At 35.1% G+C, this 22,320-nt stretch overlaps 1 protein-coding gene across 1 annotated transcript in view; it reads right to left on the minus strand.

The window, feature by feature from the left end:
• LOC139840874 (uncharacterized) overlaps positions 1 to 20,121 on the minus strand; it is a 60,545-nt gene extending 40,424 nt beyond the window's left edge. Inside the window, exons 1-2 of the mRNA XM_071831117.1 lie at positions 19,813 to 20,121; positions 19,146 to 19,723 (exon numbers count right to left, since the gene is read on the minus strand). Of these exons, the coding sequence (XP_071687218.1) occupies positions 19,146 to 19,723; positions 19,813 to 20,121 (887 nt within the window). The remainder of the gene's footprint in view (positions 1 to 19,145; positions 19,724 to 19,812) is intronic.
• Between the last annotated feature and the right edge of the window lie 2,199 nt (positions 20,122 to 22,320).

Raw genomic sequence — 22,320 nt, forward strand, 5'->3', positions numbered from 1 at the left:
ATTCACCATGTAAATAAGCGTATTCCAAATGGTTTGGAAGTGGCTTTAATTCTAATTTCGGAGGTTCTTCTATCGATGATTTATATCGATATCTGTCTTCTTCTTTTAGCATTTGAATTTCTTCTGTTGTTGGTTCATATCCATTAGCTATAAGTGTAGCTAACATTTCAGCTTCATCAATTGGTTCATTACCTTCTCCTAAAGAACATTCTCCTGTTCCTTGTAATTCTGGAAATTCTTCTAACAATTCTGCATGTGCATCTATAGTTTGAATATAATAACATGTATCATCTGCAGATTGTGGTTGTTGCATTGCTCTATCAACTGAAAAGGTAACACTCTCATCCTCTATACTTAGGGTCAGTTTCTTACCGAACACGTCTATCATTGCTTTAGCCGTGTTTAAGAATGGTCTTCCTAATATGAGAGGAACTTGAGAATCTTCTTCCATGTCCAAAACAACAAAATCTACTGGAAATACTAAAGTACCAACTTTAACTAGCATGTTCTCCATTATCCCTCTAGGATATTTTATTGATCTATCGGCTAGTTGTATGCTTATTCTGGTTGGTTTCAATTCTCCAAGGTCTAGTTTAGCGTATAGTGAATACGGCATTAGATTTATACTAGCACCTAAGTCTGCCAATGCTTCTATTGAACTAAGACTACCCAGAAAACATGGAATTGTGAAACTTCCTGGATCAGATAGTTTTTCTGGTATCTTATTCAACAGCACTGCTGAACAATTAGCATTCATAGTAACAGCCGAGAGTTCTTCCATTTTCTTTCTATTCGTGATTAGATCTTTCAAGAATTTAGCATATCTTGGCATTCCTGAAATCACATCAATGAAAGGAAGATTTACATTTATCTGTTTAAACATATCCAAGAATTTGGATTGCTCGGCTTCAAGTTTTTCTTTCTTCATTTTACTTGGATAAGGAAGTGGTGGTTGGTATGGTTTAACATAAGGTTTATCCTTAACTGTGTTATCTTCATTAACCTTTTCAACTACCGGTTCTTTTTCCTTATCTTGATCAGGTTGTGGTTCTTGTGGAGTAGGAATAGTTTCATCAGAAGTTACAGGTATTTCAGGTGGTTTAAGTGTTGTACCACTTCTTGTGGTAATAGCTTTAGCTGTTTCATTCCGGGGGTTAGCATTTGTATCACTAGGTAGACTTCCCGGTTTTCTTTCACCTATTAACCTTGCTAGGTTACTTACTTCTTGTTCTAGATTTTGAATAGAAGCTTGTTGATTTCTAAATGCTTGAGCATTTTGTTCATTGGTTTGTTTTTGAGATGTGAAAAACTGCGTTTGAGTTTCAACTAGCTTCGTCATCATATCTTCTAAATTTGGCTTTTTATCATCGGTTTGTTGTGGTGGTTTGTTTTGAAAATTTGGTCTTTGCTGATTGTAAGTATTATTGGATACTTGTTGATTGCTAGGACCTTGTTGGTTATTGTATGGAACATTTCGGTTATAGTTCTGATTTTGATTGTAAATAGGTCTTGGCGGTTGATAATTATTCTGATAATTATTTCCAGGCCTTTGGTTTATGTATGAAATATTCTCTCTTTGTTCCATTGTTAATTCAATACTGAGACAATCTTTTGTCAAATGTGGTCCTCCACACTGCTCACAACTAATTCGTATTGAGTGAATATCCTTAGTCATCTTTTCCATTCGTCTCTCGAAAGCATCTATCTTTGCGGAAATGGAATCTAAGTCATGGCTAGAATCGGCTCTAGCTGCTTTAGATGATCTAATGATATCTTTTTCTTGGTGCCACTCATGTGAGTGGGAAGCAGTGTTATCAATAATTTTGTAAGCATCAGTTTCGGTTTTCTTCATAATAGAACCACCAGCTGCTATATCTATATCTTTCCTTGTAGTGATGTCGCATCCTTGGTAGAATATTTGTACTATTTGACAGGTGTCTAAACCATGTTGCGGACATCCTCTTAACAACTTTCCATATCTTGTCCACGCCTCATATAGAGTTTCATTTGGCTTCTGTGTGAACGTAACAATTTCTGCTTGAAGTCTTACGGCTTTAGATGCAGGAAAGAATTGTTTAAGAAATTTGTCAATTAAAACGTCCCATGTATCGATTGCCCCTTCAGGTAACGATTCCAACCAATCTTTGGCTTCTCCCTTTAAAGTCCAGGGAAATAACATGAGATATATCTGTTCATCCTCCACTTCTCGTATTTTAAATAGTGTGCAGATCCTATTAAAGGTACGTAGATGTTCATTTGGATCTTCTTTCGGCGCACCACTAAATTGGCATTGATTAGTCACCATGTGTAGAATTTGTCCTTTGATTTCATAATCTGGCGCATTAATGTCTGGATGAGTAATTGCGTGACCTTGGCCAGTGCGTTTAGCTCTCATTCGGTCTTCCATACTTAAAGGTTCCAGATTCTCCATAATTGAATTTGTTGAATCGGTATCACTAGATGCTTCAGATTTAATGGTTCGTTCCTCAACAATCTCTGTTTGAATGATTGGTGGTTCCGGAGGAAAGTTTAATGGTTCAGGATCTATGAACCGTTCCTGAATATTTTCCGGATTCTCAATTGTGAGGTCGGGTTCAAAAAATGGATTATCGGAAATTTGAACAGAAGTACTTGGTCGACTGGATGACGATTCTAAGGAAAAATCAACGGCGGTTATATTTGTTAAACGATGTCTTGATCGAGTTACAGGTGGTGAACGTACAAAAGGTGGTGAACGTCTTGCTCGGTGCATTCACTGAATATCCTATTAGTTTTAAAAAAGGAAAGAAAAATTATAATAAGTTATCCAATTAATAGACTTTTCTGATTTTGCCCACGTTTCGAATAGCCAAAAGATGCAGCAGAGGGGCAGGATTCGTTTGGTCTCAATATAATTGAGGACTGTTTGGCTCCAATAACCCGGTCCACGTACAAATCCAACTATTACTACGAACCAGAAAATTTTGATGTCTATTAATTTAACCACTCAAAATAAATTTTCGTAATTTTAAGAAATTTAGATAAGAAGTAGAAAAAAATCTAAGTCCTAAAAACTAGAATGGCGAGAAATAAGAGAGAAAAAGAGAGTTCGTCGAAAAAGGTCGAAAAAGAAAAAAATGATTGAAAAATAAAAGGTGACGGAAAAATAAAAGAAACTTATAAAAACTTAAAAATACTTGACTAACCTAACCTTATTACTACAACTAACTTAAAATTATAATCGTAAATTGAAATTACTAATTGGAATGATAATTGATACATAGTAAAAGGTCTAAAAATATTAAAGCTTACAGGAAAAACTAAATCCCAAATGGAAATAACTTAAAAAGAAACTAAAACTTAAAAAGGCGTCGCAAAATTCTAAAGCACCTAAATCTTAGTCTAAAGAAAAAGCACTTAAGGAATTCTACGGCAAAGCCTAAAAATCTAGGAGTAAAAATAACTATAGCAAAAACTAAGTTTAAAATTAAATATGAGCTAAAAATACAAATATTACGCTACAACGATTAAAAAGGGACAAAATATAAAAATATACAAAAAGTTGTAAAAAGTACAATTTTTATAAAAATATTATTTTTATATTATTATTTAATAAAACTACTAATTTTACAATTTAATAAAACTAATTAAACTAAAATATATAAATAAAAAGTAAAAGTAAAATTAAAACTAATAATAATAATAATAATAATTAGGTTTTAATAATAATAATAATTAAAAATAACCCGTAATCAATGCTTGATTAGGGTTTTTGTCCGTGTGTCAGATGGCCTCCGCGAGTCGCGGTGATTAATGAGGAAAACCCCGCGAGTCGCGGGGTTCAGGAATTCAGTTGACAGCTGATAATTTTTACGCGTTTTTCTTTATTTTATTTTTTTTATTTTATGTTTTCTGTTTTTTATACGATGCATGATTTGGAATTAGGCGCGGTTGTTTTTGCATTAAAGACTTGGAGGCACTACTTATATGGGGTCAAAAGTATTATATATACCGACCACAAAAGTCTTCAACACATATTTAATCAGAAACAACTGAATATGAGGCAGCGTAGGTGGATTGAATTATTGAATGATTACGACTTTGAGATTCGTTACCACCCGGGGAAGGCAAATGTGGTAGCCGATGCCTTGAGCAGGAAGGACAGAGAACCCATTCGAGTAAAATCTATGAATATAATGATTCATAATAACCTTACTACTCAAATAAAGGAGGCACAACAAGGAGTTTTAAAAAAGGGAAATTTAAAGGATGAAATACCCAAAGGATCGGAGAAGCATCTTAATATTCAGGAAGACGGAAACCGATATAGGGCTGAAAGGATTTGGGTACCAAAATTTGGAGATATGAGAGAAATGGTACTTAGAGAAGCTCATAAAACTAGATACTCAATACATCCTGGAACGGGGAAGATGTACAAGGATCTCAAGAAACATTTTTGGTGGCCGGGTATGAAAGCCGATGTTGCTAAATACGTAGGAGAATGTTTGACGTGTTCTAAGGTCAAAGCTGAGCATCAGAAACCATCAGGTCTACTTCAACAACCCGAAATCCCGGAATGGAAATGGGAAAACATTACCATGGATTTCATCACTAAATTGCCAAGGATTGCAAGTGGTTTTGATACTATTTGGGTAATAGTTGATCGTCTCACCAAATCAGCACATTTCCTGCCAATAAGAGAAGATGACAAGATGGAGAAGTTAGCACGACTGTATTTGAAGGAAGTCGTCTCCAGACATGGAATACCAATCTCTATTATCTCTGATAGGGATGGCAGATTTATTTCAAGATTCTGGCAGACATTACAGCAAGCATTAGGAACTCGTCTAGACATGAGTACTGCCTATCTTCCACAAACTGATGGGCAGAGCGAAAGGACGGTACAAATGCTTGAAGACATGCTACGAGCATGTGTTATTGATTTCGGAAACAGTTGGGATCGACATCTACCGTTAGCAGAATTTTCCTACAATAACAGCTACCATTCAAGCATTGAGATGGCGCCGTTTGAAGCACTTTATGGTAGAAAGTGCAGGTCTCCGATTTGTTGGAGTGAAGTGGGGGATAGACAGATTACGGGTCCGGAGATTATACAAGAAACTACCGAGAAGATCATCCAAATTCAACAACGGTTGAAAACTGCCCAAAGTCGACAAAAGAGCTATGCTGACATTAAAAGAAAAGATATAGAATTTGAAATTGGAGAGATGGTCATGCTTAAAGTTGCACCTTGGAAAGGCGTTGTTCGATTTGGTAAACGAGGGAAATTAAATCCAAGGTATATGATGTTATGCGAGGTGTATATAAAATAGTTTATATTTTACTAGGAAAAACTATTAAATACGATACAATTTTACACAAGATATTTATTTATTTATAGAATGGATATACTTAAACCTTGCTACAACACTTATAGGCAGTGTACCTAATCGTACAGTAGTGTAGTTTTTAGTAAGTCCGGTTCGTTCCACAGGGAAATCTTTAAACAAAGCTCAACGCTATATTAGTTTACTTTTATAAAAATACAAATATATATATAAGTAATATTATTATTATAAAGGGGGGTTTTTACCGTTTAATGACCGGTTTGTCGATTTTAAGACTTTAGTCGCAGTTAAAACCTAATGTAAAATATAAAATAAATACAAGACTTAAATTAAAGCATAAAGTAAATAACGATAATGAAATTGCGAATAATAAAAATGCGATAAAATAAAATTGCGATAATTAAAAAGTACGATAATTAAAAGTGCGATTAAATAACAATAAATAAAAGTGCGATAATTAGAAGTGCAATTAAATATAAAATAAAGGAAATTAAATATGAAATAAAAGAATTATGCTTATTTAAACTTCCGTAATCATGATGTTTGACGTGTTGATTTTAGTTTTATGCCCATGGGTTAATTGTCCTTTGTCCTGGATTATTCAATATGTCCGTCTGGTTTTTGTCCATAAAAGTCCATCAGTCATAAATATAAATTGCAAGTGTCCTTGTCAAATTATTATTATACCCGAAGTTAAATATTCCAACTAATTGGGGATTTGAATTGTAACAAGGTTTTAATACTTTGTTTAATGAATACACCAGGTTATCGACTGCGTGTAAACCAAGGTTTTACTACTTTGTTAACAATTACACCAATTACCCTTGAATGTAATTTCACCCCTGTTTTAATTATTCTAGTGGCTATTAATCCATTCCCGTGTCCGGTTAAATGAACGATTATTCGTACATATAAATACCCCGCCCATCGTGTCCGATCGAGTGTATATGGTAATTTATAGGGACGCCCAATTGTAATTCTTTATATTAACATTAACAAACTTTCATTTAGTTAAACAAATATAAAGCCCATTAATAGCCCATAGTCTAGTTTCCACAAGTGTCGTTCTTTTATCCAAACCCCAATTATGGTACAAAGCCCAATTACCCAATTTTAGTAATTAGCCCAACATCATGATTACTTCGTTTTAAATAAGCATAATAATAACTTAGCTATGAGACATTAATATAAAAAGGTTGAACATAACTTACAATGATTAAAAATAGCGTAGCGTTACACGGACAGAATTTCGACTTACACCCTTACAACATTCGCTAACATACCCTTATTATTAGAATTATAATTAAAATTAAAATATAAATTATAAATATAAATATAAATTTTACGTATGAAGAGGAAGAAAAAGATGATGAAATTTGATCAGAATTCGGTTGGCTTTATAGCCAGAGTTGAAAATTGGGGCTCCGCGACTCGCGGCAAAATGCCCTTAAAACTCCGCGAGTCGCGGAGATGTATTTACAGCTCACACCCTTGGAGTTTCTTGCTGCCGACGGTTTTTAATATATATATATAATATATATATAATTAATATAATTAATTATATATTATATTATATTTATATACATAGTTAACTTGTAATTTTTAGTCCGTTGCGTCGAGCGTTAAGAGTTGACTCTGGTCCCGGTTCCGGATTTTCGAACGTCCTCGCGTACAATTTAATATCTTGTACTTTGCGTTTTGAATTTTGTACTCTTGTGATTTCGAGACGTTTCTTATCAATAATTGGAACCTCTTTGATTGTCTTTTGTTCTTTTGAGCTTTTTGGTCGTTTGCGTCTTCAAATCGTCGAATCTGTCTTTTGTCTTCACCTTTTATTATTTAAACGAATATCACTTGTAAATAGAACAATTGCAACTAAAAGCTTGTCTTTCTTGAGGAATAATGCTATGAAATATATGTTCGTTTTTAGCATTATCAGTATATTGGACCATTCAAGATTATTGATCGTGTCGGACCAGTAGCTTACCGACTTGAGTTACCTCAACAACTCGCGGCTGTACATAACACTTTCCACGTCTCGAATTTGAAGAAATGTTTTGCTAAAGAAGCTCTCACTATTCCGTTAGATGAAATCCAAATCAACGAAAAACTTCAATTCATCGAAGAACCCGTCGAAATAATGGATCGTGAGGTTAAAAGACTTAAGCAAAACAAGATACCAATTGTTAAGGTTCGATGGAATGCTCGTAGAGGACTCGAGTTCACCTGGGAGCGTGAAGATCAGATGAAGAAGAAATACCCGCATCTATTTCCAGAAGATTCATCAACACCTTCAACAGCTTAAAATTTCGGGACGAAATTTATTTAACGGGTAGGTACTGTAGTGACCCGAACTTTTCCATGTTTATATATATTAACTGAGATTGATATTTACATGATTAAATGTTTCCAACATGTTAAGCAATCAAACTTGTTAAGACTTGATTAATTGAAATAGGTTTCATATAGACAATTGACCACCCAAGTTGACCGGTGATTCACGAACGTTAAAACTTGTAAAAACTATATGATGACATATATATGGTTATATATATAGTTAACATGATATTATGATAAGTAAACATATCATTAATTATATTAACAATGAACTACATATGTAAAAACAAGACTACTAACTTAATGATTTTGAAACGAGACATATATGTAACGATTATCGTTGTAACGACATTTAATGTATATATATCATATTAAGAGATATTCGTACATCATAATATCATGATAATATAATAATTTAAAATCTCTTTTGATATTATAAACATTGGGTTAACAACATTTAACAAGATCGTTAACCTAAAGGTTTCAAAACAACATTTACATGTAACGACTAACGATGACTTAACGACTCAGTTAAAATGTATATACATGTAGTGTTTTAATATGTATTCATACACTTTTGAAAGACTTCAAGACACTTATCAAAATACTTCTACTTAACAAAAATGCTTACAATTACATCCTCGTTCAGTTTCATCAACAATTCTACTCGTATGCACCCGTATTCGTACTCGTACAATACACAGCTTTTAGATGTATGTACTATTGGTATATACACTCCAATGATCAGCTCTTAGCAGCCCATGTGAGTCACCTAACACATGTGGGAACCATCATTTGGCAACTAGCATGAAATATCTCATAAAATTACAAAAATATGAGTAATCATTCATGACTTATTTACATGAAAACAAAATTACATATCCTTTATATCTAATCCATACACCAACGACCAAAAACACCTACAAACACTTTAATTCTTCAATTTTCTTCATCTAATTGATCTCTCTCAAGTTCTATCTTCAAGTTCTAAGTGTTCTTCATAAATTTCAAAAGTTCTAGTTTCATAAAATCAAGAATACTTTCAAGTTTGCTAGCTCACTTCCAATCTTGTAAGGTGATCATCCAACCTCAAGAAATCTTTGTTTCTTACAGTAGGTTATCATTCTAATACAAGGTAATAATCATATTCAAACTTTGGTTCAATTTCTATAACTATAACAATCTTATTTCAAGTGATGATCTTACTTGAACTTGTTTTCGTGTCATGATTCTGCTTCAAGAACTTCGAGCCATCCAAGGATCCATTGAAGCTAGATCCATTTTTCTCTTTTCTAGTAGGTTTATCCAAGGAACTTAAGGTAGTAATGATGTTCATAACATCATTCAATTCATACATATAAAGCTATCTTATTCGAAGGTTTAAACTTGTAATCACTAGAACATAGTTTAGTTAATTCTAAACTTGTTCGCAAACAAAAATTAATCCTTCTAACTTGACTTTTAAAATCAACTAAACACATGTTCTATATCTATATGATATGCTAACTTAATGATTTAAAACCTGGAAACACGAAAAACACCGTAAAACCGGATTTACGCCGTCGTAGTAACACCGCGGGCTGTTTTGGGTTAGTTAATTAAAAACTATGATAAACTTTGATTTAAAAGTTGTTATTCTGAGAAAATTATTTTTATTATGAACATGAAACTATATCCAAAAATTATGGTTAAACTCAAAGTGGAAGTATGTTTTCTAAAATGGTCATCTAGACGTCGTTCTTTCGACTGAAATGACTACCTTTACAAAAACGACTTGTAACTTATTTTTCCGACTATAAACCTATACTTTTTCTGTTTAGATTCATAAAATAGAGTTCAATATGAAACCATAGCAATTTGATTCACTCAAAACGGATTTAAAATGAAGAAGTTATGGGTAAAACAAGATTGGATAATTTTTCTCATTTTAGCTACGTGAAAATTGGTAACAAATCTATTCCAACCATAACTTAATCAACTTGTATTGTATATTATGTAATCTTTAGATACCATAGACACGTATACAATGTTTCGACCTATCATGTCGACACATCTATATATATTTCGGACGAACCATAGACACTCTATATGTGAATGTTGGAGTTAGCTATACAGGGTTGAGGTTGATTCCAAAATATATTTAGTTTGAGTTGTGATCAATACTGAGATACGTATACACTGGGTCGTGGATTGATTCAAGATAATATTTATCGATTTATTTCTGTACATCTAACTGTGGACAACTAGTTGTAGGTTACTAACGAGGACAGCTGACTTAATAAACTTAAAACATCAAAATATATTAAAAGTGTTGTAAATATATTTTGAACATACTTTGATATATATGTATATATTGTTATAGGTTCGTGAATCAACCAGTGGCCAAGTCTTACTTCCCGACGAAGTAAAAATCTGTGAAAGTGAGTTATAGTCCCACTTTTAAAATCTAATATTTTTGGGATGAGAATACATGCAGGTTTTATAAATGATTTACAAAATAGACACAAGTACGTGAAACTGCATTCTATGGTTGAATTATCGAAATCGAATATGCCCCTTTTTATTAAGTCTGGTAATCTAAGAATTAGGGAACAGACACCCTAATTGACGCGAATCCTAAAGATAGATCTATTGGGCCTAACAAACCCCATCCAAAGTACCGGATGCTTTAGTACTTCGAAATTTATATCATATCCGAAGGGTGTTCCGAAATGATGGGGATATTCTTATATATGCATCTTGTTAATGTCGGTTACCAGGTGTTCAACATATGAATGATTTTTATCTCTATGTATGGGATGTGTATTGAAATATGAAATCTTGTGGTCTATTGTTACGATTTGATATATATAGGTTAAACCTATAACTCACCAACATTTTTGTTGACGTTTAAAGCATGTTTATTCTCAGGTGAATATTAAGAGCTTCCGCTGTTGCATACTTAAATAAGGACGAGATTTGGAGTCCATGCTTGTATGATATTGTGTAAAAACTGCATTCAAGAAACTTATTTTGTTGTAACATATTTGTATTGTAAACCATTATGTAATGGTCGTGTGTAAACAGGATATTTTAGATTATCATTATTTGATAATCTACGTAAAGCTTTTTAAAACCTTTATCTATGAAATAAAGGTTATGGTTTGTTTTAAAAATGAATGCAGTCTTTGAAAAACGTCTCATATAGAGGTCAAAACCTCGCAACGAAATCAATTAATATGGAACGTTTTTAATCAATAAGAACGGGACATTTCACCAATGATCAGCTCTTAGTAGCCCATGTGAGTCACCTAACACATGTGGGAACCATCATTTGGCAACTAGCATGAAATATCTCATAAAATTACAAAAATATGAGTAATTATTCATGACTTATTTACATGAAAACAAAATTACATATCCTTTATATCTAATCCATACACCAACGACCAAAAACACCTACAAACACTTTCATTCTTCAATTTTCTTCATCTAATTGATCTCTCTCAAGTTCTATCTTCAAGTTCTAAGTGTTCTTCATAAATTCTACAAGTTCTAGTTACATAAAATCAAGAATACTTTCAAGTTTGCTAGCTCACTTCCAATCTTGTAAGGTGATCATCCAACCTCAAGAAATCTTTGTTTCTTACAGTAGGTTATCATTCTAATACAAGGTAATAATCATATTCAAACTTTGGTTCAATTTCTATAACTATAACAATCTTATTTCAAGTGATGATCTTACTTGAACTTGTTTTCGTGTCATGATTCTGCTTCAAGAACTTCGAGCCATCCAAGGATCCGTTGAAGCTAGATCCATTTTTCTCTTTTCCAGTAGGTTTATCCAAGGAACTTAAGGTAGTAATGATGTTCATAACATCATTCGATTCATACATATAAAGCTATCTTATTCGGAGGTTTAAACTTGTAATCACTAGAACATAGTTTAGTTAATTCTAATCTTGTTCGCAAACAAAAGTTAATCCTTCTAACTTGACTTTTAAAATCAACTAAACACATGTTCTATATCTATATGATATGCTAACTTAATGATTTAAAACCTGGAAACACGAAAAACACCGTAAAACCGGATTTACGCCGTCGTAGTAACACCGCGGGCTGTTTTGGGTTAGTTAATTAAAAACTATGATAAACTTTGATTTAAAAGTTGTTATTCTGAAAAAAATGATTTTTATTATGAACATGAAACTATATCCAAAAATTATGGTTAAACTCAAAGTGGAAGTATGTTTTCTAAAATGGTCATCTAGACGTCGTTCTTTCGACTGAAATGACTACCTTTACAAAAACGACTTGTAACTTATTTTTCCGACTATAAACCTATACTTTTTCTGTTTATATTCATAAAATAGAGTTCAATATGAAACCATAACAATTTGATTCACTCAAAACGGATTTAAAATGAAGAAGTTATGGGTAAAACAAGATTGGATAATTTTTCTCATTTTAGCTACGTGAAAATTGGTAACAAATCTATTCCAACCATAACTTAATCAACTTGTATTGTATATTATGTAATCTTGAGATACCATAGACACGTATACAATGTTTTGACCTATCATGTCGACACATCTATATATATTTCGGAACAACCATAGACACTCTATATGTGAATGTTGGAGTTAGCTATACAGGGTTGAGGTTGATTCCAAAATATATATAGTTTGAGTTGTGATCAATACTGAGATACGTATACACTGGGTCGTGGATTGATTCAAGATAATATTTATCGATTTATTTCTGTACATCTAACTGTGGACAACTAGTTGTAGGTTACTAACGAGGACAGCTGACTTAATAAACTTAAAACATCAAAATATATTAAAAGTGTTGTAAATATATTTTGAACATACTTTGATATATATGTATATATTGTTATAGGTTCGTGAATCAACCAGTGGCCAAGTCTTACTTCACGACGAAGTAAAAATCTGTGAAAGTGAGTTATAGTCCCACTTTTAAAATCTAATATTTTTGGGATGAGAATACATGCAGGTTTTATAAATGATTTACAAAATAGACACAAGTACGTGAAACTACATTCTATGGTTGAATTATCGAAATCGAATATGCCCCTTTTTATTAAGTCTGGTAATCTAAGAATTAGGGAACAGACACCCTAATTGACGCGAATCCTAAAGATAGATCTATTGGGCCTAACAAACCCCATCCAAAGTACCGGATGCTTTAGTACTTCGAAATTTATATCATATCTGAAGGGTGTCCCGGAATGATGGGGATATTCTTATATATGCATCTTGTTAATGTCGGTTACCAGGTGTTCACCATATGAATTATTTTTATCTCTATGTATGGGATGTGTATTGAAATATGAAATCTTGTGGTCTATTGTTACGATTTGATATATATAGGTTAAACCTATAACTCACCAACACTTTTGTTGACGTTTAAAGCATGTTTATTCTCAGGTGAATACTAAGAGCTTCTGCTGTTGCATACTAAAATAAGGACAAGATTTGGAGTCCATGTTTGTATGATATTGTGTAAAAACTGCATTCAAGAAACTGATTTCGATGTAACATATTTGTATTGTAAACCATTATGTAATGGTCGTGTGTAAACAGGATATTTTAGATTATCATTATTTGATAATCTACATAAAGCTTTTTAAACCTTTATTTATGAAATAAAGGTTATGGTTTGTTTTAAAATGAATGCAGTCTTTGAAAAACGTCTCATATAGAGGTCAAAATCTCGCAACGAAATCAATTAATATGAAACGTTTTTAATCAATAAGAACGGGACATTTCACATGCTCTGATACCACTTGTAACAACCCAACCCGTTAACCAACCAAAAAGGCGGAATAAAAAAAATTTAAAACTGATCTGGAGGGTGCGCGGCGCGCACCACTGCCTGTGCACGGCGCGCACAAGGCCTGAGACAGTTCTGATCAAAATGTCCATTTTTCGCGAAAAGATCTTCGACTTCCTGACACTTTTAGACCGAACGCTTTTCACAACAAACTTATATATGTAAAACCAACACGAATCAAGCATAAAAATGATGTTTTACAAGCGGGTCCCACACGACCCAAAATACAAGTTTAATACAAGTTTAGAGTTTCGACCACCAAAAAAGTTTAAGTTCCAAACTACACAATGAGCATGGCGTTTGGGATTAAACTACCCAACTACCGGTCAAACTCCAAGAGCTACTAAAGCCAAAAGCGTCCCCTAGTATCAAGCGGGATCTCTAGTCCAATACGATGCCCTTACCCTTGTCCAAAACCGAACCTATAAAATGGTAAACAACGAGAGGGTAAGCAAAGCTTAGTGAATGCAATAATTATACGAATACATATATAATTATACCTACTTGCATACACTTACACAAACCGCAAACATGCTAGCACAATTAGCTTATCGTCACATTAACAAGCTATAATCTCCAATACCACAAGCTAGCAACAACCGCATAATAATATAACTTGAAATGATATAATATGCTTACAACACAAGTAACCATGGTCGACCAATAGTACAAGGGAACGGCGCTCGCGAAAACGCCATCGGTGTTCATAACATCCATTAGGGCACTTAACACCTCGCACCACTAACCCCTAGGGTGGCACCTTAACACCTCGGCACATCACCCCGAGTGGCATCTTAACACCTCGATGCAACACTCATTTTTTTACGGAGTGGTGTCTTAACACCTCGACACTACACTCCTAGGTGGCATCTTAACACCTCGATGCTACACCCTTCACGTGAAACGTGGTGTCTTAACACCTCGACACTACACCTTTCACGCTACAACAAATAGATACATTATATACATACGCATATAATTATTCCACTCACCTTAACAATTAGATGACGATTTCAACCTCCACAAGCTTCAAAGCAAAGTACCTAATATAATAAGTACTTGATCAACACACAAGCTAAGTGGACTCAATACTAACACTTACACATGAGCATTTAATGACTTAATGTATTAAATCGCCCATTTATACCAAAACCTCCCAATTAAAGTCAAGACCACCACTAATCACTTAAAAGCTAGTGATTAAGGTCCAACAACACCAACTAATACATAATTAGGGTAATTCATACCCATCTTTCCAAACTAGGTCAATTTATTACCCAAATAACCATTTTAAGACAACACACCCATTTCGGGTCATCCACTAACTAACCAACACCCATTTACTAAATAACTAGGTGTGTTAGCAATTAACTCACTAATTAGGGTTCATAAACATCATTTAATACTTTGAAACCCTAGACTAGTCACCAATTAGTATTCAAGACTCAATTTTACCCAAGAACACCCAAAATCACCAATAATGTGTTTTGTGTTCATCATTTACTCAAACCCTAACCCTTACACTAAATCAAAGTAAGGAAAATAAAATTAGAACATACCACAACTACCACAACGAAGCTAGAGATAAGATGAACGACTTTAATGCTTGAACTTTAACCCAAAACAAGCTCCTTCCTCTTGGATTTAAGCCTTCTCTCTTAAAAATCACAATCTCTCTCTAGAATTAAAGTTAAAGTGATAAGGTTGTTGATAATGGAGTAATGGTGCTCCCCAAACTAACCTATCTGTCTTTAACCCGTCCATAAGTGAATTTACCAAAATGCCCATCAAAATATCTGATTTAAAAAGCTGGAACCCGGCTACAGTAAGGGGTGCGCGGCGCGCTCCCTTTAGTGTGCGCGGCGCGCACTAGGCTCAGCTCACTCAGTGACTTCTGTTTAACTGCACAACATCACCCACACTCTATGTAACATAATTACACTGTTGTACAAACTGATTAGGGTCTTACACCAAGTTCATACTTGCGACCAATCCAAGTATGACTCTAATTGAAGTCATCTTGACTACTGGTGAAAATATCTCGTCAAAATCAATCCCTTTCTTCTGTTGGAATCCTTTGACTACAAGCCGTGCTTTGTAATTCACCACTTTTCCACTACCATCCTTTTTCAGCTTGAACACCCATGGAAGTTCTACAATCTCATAAGTTTGATTTTTCTGCAGAGAATCCATCTCATCCTACATTGCGAGCAACCATTTTTCTTTATCCTTATGAATTACTGCTTCATGAAAACTCTCTGGTTCTCCATCTTCAGTAAGTAGAAGGTACTCGGATTCAGGATATCTACTCAATGGAATCCGACCTCGTTCAGATCTACGAACTTCTGGAATATACTAAGGAGATCCACCATCATCTTCACCTTATGATGGTCCTAGAACGTCTGGTAGATGGGGTTGTGGCTCCCCCTGCTCAGCACCGTCATTTTCCTCATTATCTTCTACTTTCGGTATTTCATCTTGCACTGAAAATTCATTTCTCATGAATGATTCCGTTGTTGCCTCTGGCACCTGAGCAGCAACATTTGTCTTCTGAGATATTGTGGGCTTTTCAATATCATCTATTGTCTGGCTTTCATGGAACACCACGTCCCTACTTCTGATCATCTTTTTCTCCTTTGAATCCCATAATCTGTATCCAAATTCTTCATCTCCATAGCCTATGAATATGCATGGAGTGGTCCTTGCATCCAGCTTATGTCTGAGCTCTTTGGATACATGTGCGTACGCCAAACATCCAAATACTCGTAAGTGAGAGTATGATGGATCCTTTCCAGACCAAAGTTTCTCCGGAACTTCAAAATTCAGTGGTACTTATGGAGATCGGTTGATCAAGTAACATGCGGCTCTGACTGCTTCTCCCCAGAATGGCTTTGGCAGCTTAGCCATACTGAGCATGCTCCGAACACGTTCCATGATTGTTCGGTTCATTCTTTCTGCTATATCATTGTGTTGAGGGGTACGTGGAACTGTCTTCTCATGTCAGATGCCATATGATCTGCAATAGGCATCGAACTGCCTGGAAGAGTATTCACCACCGTTGTCGGATCGAAGACACTTTAACTTCTTTCCTGTCTCACGTTCTACCATGACATGGAACTGTTTGAAGTAATCGAACACCTGGTCCTTCGTCTGCAAGAAATATACCCACACCTTTCGAGAAGTATCATCGATAAACGTCAGAAAGTATCGGTTGCCGCCAATTGATTCAACCTCCAAGGGACCGCAAACATCAGAGTGCACCAGACTGAGTAACTCTGATCTTCTCATTGAAGAGGAATTAAACGAGACTCTATGCTGCTTACTAAACAGACAATGATTGCAAGGATCTAGTGCAGCGTCCATGTCTACATTGATAAGCTTCTTCTTTATTAGGGTAGACAACCTTTTCTCACTCATGTGACCGAGTCTCTGGTGCCATAAATTTTGTGAAGTCTCCTTTTCTGCAACATTAAGGCTGTCTGTGCAGATCTTCACATGATTTTTGTATAGTGTGCCACAAATGTATCCTCGAGCGACTATCATAGCGCCTCTTGACAATTTCCATGTGCCTCTACTGAAATGACTATCATAGCCCTATTTGTCAAGAGCTACCCCAGAAAGTAAATTCAGCCGAAGATCTGGCACATGGCAGACATCCTTTAGAGTGATTGTGCTCCCAGAACTTGTCTTTATCTTGACATCACCAATTCCGACAATCTCAGCGGAACTGGAATTTTCCATCTTCACAGCTCCAAAGTCACTAGCTTTTTATGTTGTGAAGTATTCCTTGTATGGAGTCACGTGGTAGGAAGCTGCAGTATCTACCACCCATTCTGTGTCTTCTCGTGAGGCGTGAAGGCATGTCTCATCATGGGTTGAACAATAAGCTACATCACCAGTGATAGTAACTAATGTTTCTCCACCCTTGTTCTTCGACTGTGAACTGCTTTGACATTGTTCCTCTTTCAATCTATAGCAGTTCTTTTTTATATGTCCCTCTAATCCACAATGATGGCATTTATATGTTGGTTTTCTGCCATCAGCTGACCTGCCCCTGCTCTTGCTTCTGCCTCTCCATTTATTTTTGCTACTCATTCGCTGTCTCCCCCGATTCTCTGTGACAAATACATGGGTCTGATCTGTGCCCATGTCTTTTCTCCTTGCCTCTTCACTGAATAGGGCATCCTTGACCATTGACATGGTAAGTTTGCCATTTGGAGCTGAGTTGCTGAGTGTTACGACCAGCGTTTCCCAGCTATCGGGAAGAGAACTAAGTAGCAATAGCGCCTGAACTTCATCGCCAAGAGGCATCTCTACAGATGATAACTGGTTGACCAAGCTCTGAAACTTACTAGTATGCTCGGAAACTGAAGTTCCACTTTTGAGCTTCATGTTGACTAAACGCCTCATCAACAAGGCTTTATTTTGAGCAGTCTTGGCCTGGTACATGTCCTCCAACTTTTTCCAGAGGGCATATGCGTCTGTCTCTTGTGCAACATGGTGGAAGACACTATGATCAATCCATTGACGGATCTGACCAATAGTTTTTCGGTTTGATTTCTTCCACTCTTTCTCTTTGGCAGAATCAGGGTTTATACCCTTCAATTCAATAGGATCGAACAAATCCTTACAGCTGAGGAGATCTTCCATCCGAGGTTTCCACAGCGTGTAGTTTGTGGCTGTGAGCATAATCATAGCTCCCGAAGATGATGTTGACTCTTCTATGGACATTATCATCTTACAAATAATTTTTCAACACAAACGGGGTTGAATTGTAGAAAAACAGAGATCACTGTTACGTCCGGAACGGTTGAAAATAGTGGAATAGACACTTCGCGGCTTAAATTCCACTTACGGGGCAAAATTATAATTTTTTATAAACTTCAGGGACCAAAAAATGAAATTCTAAAAGTTTCAGGGACCAAATTGAAAATTTCAGAATTGCTACAGTACTGCTACAGTACTGCTACAGGAACTTGCTACATTACTGCTACAGGAATTTGCTACAGTGCCGCCAGCTGCTACCGTGAATTGCTACATGATTTTCTTCTCCGACGAAAATTCCGGCACCGGTCGTCTTCTCCGGCGAGATTCCGGCGAGTTGACCAAACTTTGACCGTGTTTTCTGGGCTCGTTATAACTCCGTTTAAGTCACCGTTTTTTGCGTTGGACTCGGTTCGACGAGACGAATCCAATGGTACACTCAAAATTGGATTTTGAGGAAACTTCAGAAGACCCAAAAACTCAACCAACGTCTCTAACCAAGCTCTTGATACCACTTGTTAGGAAGAGAGGATCGCCTGGACATTGGGAGATACAAATTTGAGAGAAAAATAACTCTATTACTCACAAGAATAGATTACACGAGTATTTACAAAACTCTAAAAAAAACTCTCAAACTCACACACACTCTCTAGGTTGTGATTACACCTCTCCGAGTGATTTGGGATGATTTACAATGAAAGTTTGCATCTCTATTTATAGTAAAAATTATATGGCGGTGAATGGTGTGAACGAGGAAGGTTGGGGAAGTTGGCGGCCGTCATCGTGTTCAAGTTTGCCACTTCCATACGCGTTGTCAACGTCGGCAGCTTTGAACATCTAGATGACGGCTGGAACAGAGCCATCTAGATGACGACTGGAAACCACTGGAAACCATCAACAACGTCCCCAAATTCTTCATAAGCTGTCCTACTCCTTCCATCTGCCCAAAACAAACTCTTTAATCGATTTTCATCATCCAATTCCCATGCGTAAAAAAAATTATGATATGTAGATTGAACTTTCATGAAATAACTTTGAATTGCTTCGGCATCCCCTTCCCCAAACTTTAACCGTTTAACTTTATCAATATAATTGCGACAATCTTTTTCTGTAAATGGAATATTTTCATAACCTCCATTCTCCACGACCAACGAATTAAAACCTTTATTCATTCGTACACCTGCTCTTTGAAATATTTCAAGTTGTCTTCGTACACGGGAATTTACGACTCTATTACATCGATAAAATCGTCCTTTGCTCGGACTAAATGAGTGATTATGTTTGAGTTGAACTTTTGAAACATACCACTTATTTTCAGCACCGCGTTTTGCATTAACTCTAGCACCACAATTTGTTTTTGTAACAGGGCGGGGATTCAAAGTATTTTGTGTTTTCGATTGTGACTTTCCAGCCCGATGACAAGAAACGATAGCATATCTTGTCTCTTCATCCATAAGAGACTTTTGGGAAGACCGTGTACACACTCCAAATCCCGTTTTTTCCGATAGTTAGCATAAAAACTAACGAGTTCTTGAATCGTTTCAAATACCATGCCAATAGTTGGTTCTTCAATATTATCATCACAATGCATACTTTTAGAACAATTATCTTGAACATGTACATTATCATGACTTACAGTTTCAATATTTTGATCACAATAATCACTATCCCGGTGGTTTTCTGGAGTATGGACATCTAATTCACATGTATCTTCATTTATGTTTTTCTCACAACTAATTTCTTCATTCTGAGATTCTTGAGTACCTGTTGATACGTCGTCACATTCTACAGGAGAAGAGGTATACGATGATTCACACGATATGCTTAATGAAGAAGACGATGATGAAGATCGATCCATAATTTTATAAAATAGAAGACTGGCGGTTACGATATTGACGAAGATGATTATAGAGAATTCTTACGCGATATTGACAAAGTGATTTGATATGTACGTCTATATTTTTGGAACGATGAGAGACGAATAATACAAACATTAAGAAGAGATTTGATTTATTAAGATAATGTAGATTTTTAAGAAGAGAGAGATGGTTTAACTAATTAAGAATATATCACGGAATATCTAATTTATGATTAGTTAGTGGGTTGGTTAGGTTAGTGGATTGGTTATGTTAATGGGATGAGGTGTAATGCTAAGTCAACTTGACATGTCAGCATTTAAGAAAGTTTATATATAATTTATGTAAGTCTAGAATTTCTCTACATTTTAATTAGTTGGTGTTTAGTCCCTATTTTCTAGTAGATGCGGGTTTCTTTATCTATAGTTTCTATTATATTGCTAAAATGATGATGTCATTATTAGGCTAATTTCTTTATTAAGAAAAAATTAAAAAGAAAAAGAAAAAAATCTAAGTATGGTGGGTGATGTCATTAATCTAAATAATTTTGAATTAAAATTAAATCTTACTAATTAATTATTATTATTAAATCTTATTAATAATTATTTTAATTATTAAAATTAAATAATTTTAAATTATTTTAATTAATTATTTTGAATTTAGTACGAGAAGGTACAAAAGTTAGCAAAAGGAACAAATTCTACATTTATATTTTAATTTACACTTTTAAAATAAAATGACAACCAATATTATCTCTTATGGTTGGATGTGAATTGTTAAATATTCATTTTAGGTGTTTGATGAAATGTTCAGCTGACAAGTTTTTTAGTCGGACTATGTGGTTCCCCGGTTCATTAAACTAAATAACTTTAGCATTTACGTTCACTTAATACCTATCATTAAAATATTTCGTTTAAACAAACCCGTGGTTTCACGGGTCATTTCACTAGTTTCTAGTATTTAAGTAGATGTAAACATATATTATTAATGCGGAGAGTAGTCACTTTATTTCTAGTATTTAAGTAGATGTAAACAGATATTATTAATGCAGAGACTCGTCACAATGTAGTCCTAAGGTGTTTTTGGTGTTCATACTCTTTATATTTTGTTTAATATATTTAGTGTATTGCATGAATGTTTCAACAATTACTCCACGTAAACCAAACGTCAACCAGAGTGCTGACATCACGCAATACCGAAAGAGTCTCAACTCTAAAGCAACACCAATGCCTTCTTTTTACAATCTTCTTGCTACTCAGATCAAAACAAGGCATACTGATTACAATTTTCTAATATACCAATCAGTAGAGAATTTGTGGTGTAACTTATATGATTGACAAATTTCAGGTTATATCAACCAGCAAGATGCCAAACAGACCACGAACCGCTACTACGACCCCACACACCGACAGATATTCATCAAATCCTGCCACCTCATCAACCCCTAGGCCTAGCTGTTCGACTTCAATAACGCCCAAAAACCGTCTTGCAGAACCTTCTAGAAGAGTACAAGTGAAGAAAAAGGACCCGAGTTTACATAAACAAAAAGAGGCCGAACCAACAGAAGGACCACGAGCTTGAAGGAGAACTGGTCCGAGGCTGGGTTACATAGCCATCAGCGATTACACCTGACCGTGTTTTGTCAGGTTGTGGTGATGTTGATTATAGTGGTTCATTGTTAAAGGAATTAATATGTGAGCATGTACCAAGTAAGTTGTACCTACAAATCTCTCATGGTAGTGTAAATAACTAAAATACCTCTTTATATGGGAATATATTACTCTAAGGACTAAGATCACTCGCGAACAACATTAGTTAGTAGTATACATGTACGGATTCTAATTATAGTATTTAGTTCCATGATGTATAAAAATGTTCAAAAGTTTCTACGAGGGCGTACTAGATTGTCATGTATTCCGGGTGAAAGGTGAAGAATTCACCGTCGAAAAACTATCGATCTTCGTTTGAAAAAAAGGACCTATGATCCTAACTTCCAACTGTTGGATATAATACAAAAATATCGATGAAAAATAAAGAATAAAACTGTAAAGTAAAAAAAAAAAATTTATATTAGGCTAAGAAGAATTGACATTGCAAACCCTAAAGCAAACTGGGCTAACTTTTAGGCTCTAATTAGGCATGGTGCCTGGACCCGGCTTTCCTCTAGCCAGTCTTTGGTTGGGTCCAAGCCCAATCTCTAA

The sequence above is a fragment of the Rutidosis leptorrhynchoides genome, chromosome 4, assembly GCF_046630445.1.
Source record: "Rutidosis leptorrhynchoides isolate AG116_Rl617_1_P2 chromosome 4, CSIRO_AGI_Rlap_v1, whole genome shotgun sequence".
NCBI classification, from domain to species: Eukaryota; Viridiplantae; Streptophyta; class Magnoliopsida; order Asterales; family Asteraceae; genus Rutidosis; species Rutidosis leptorrhynchoides.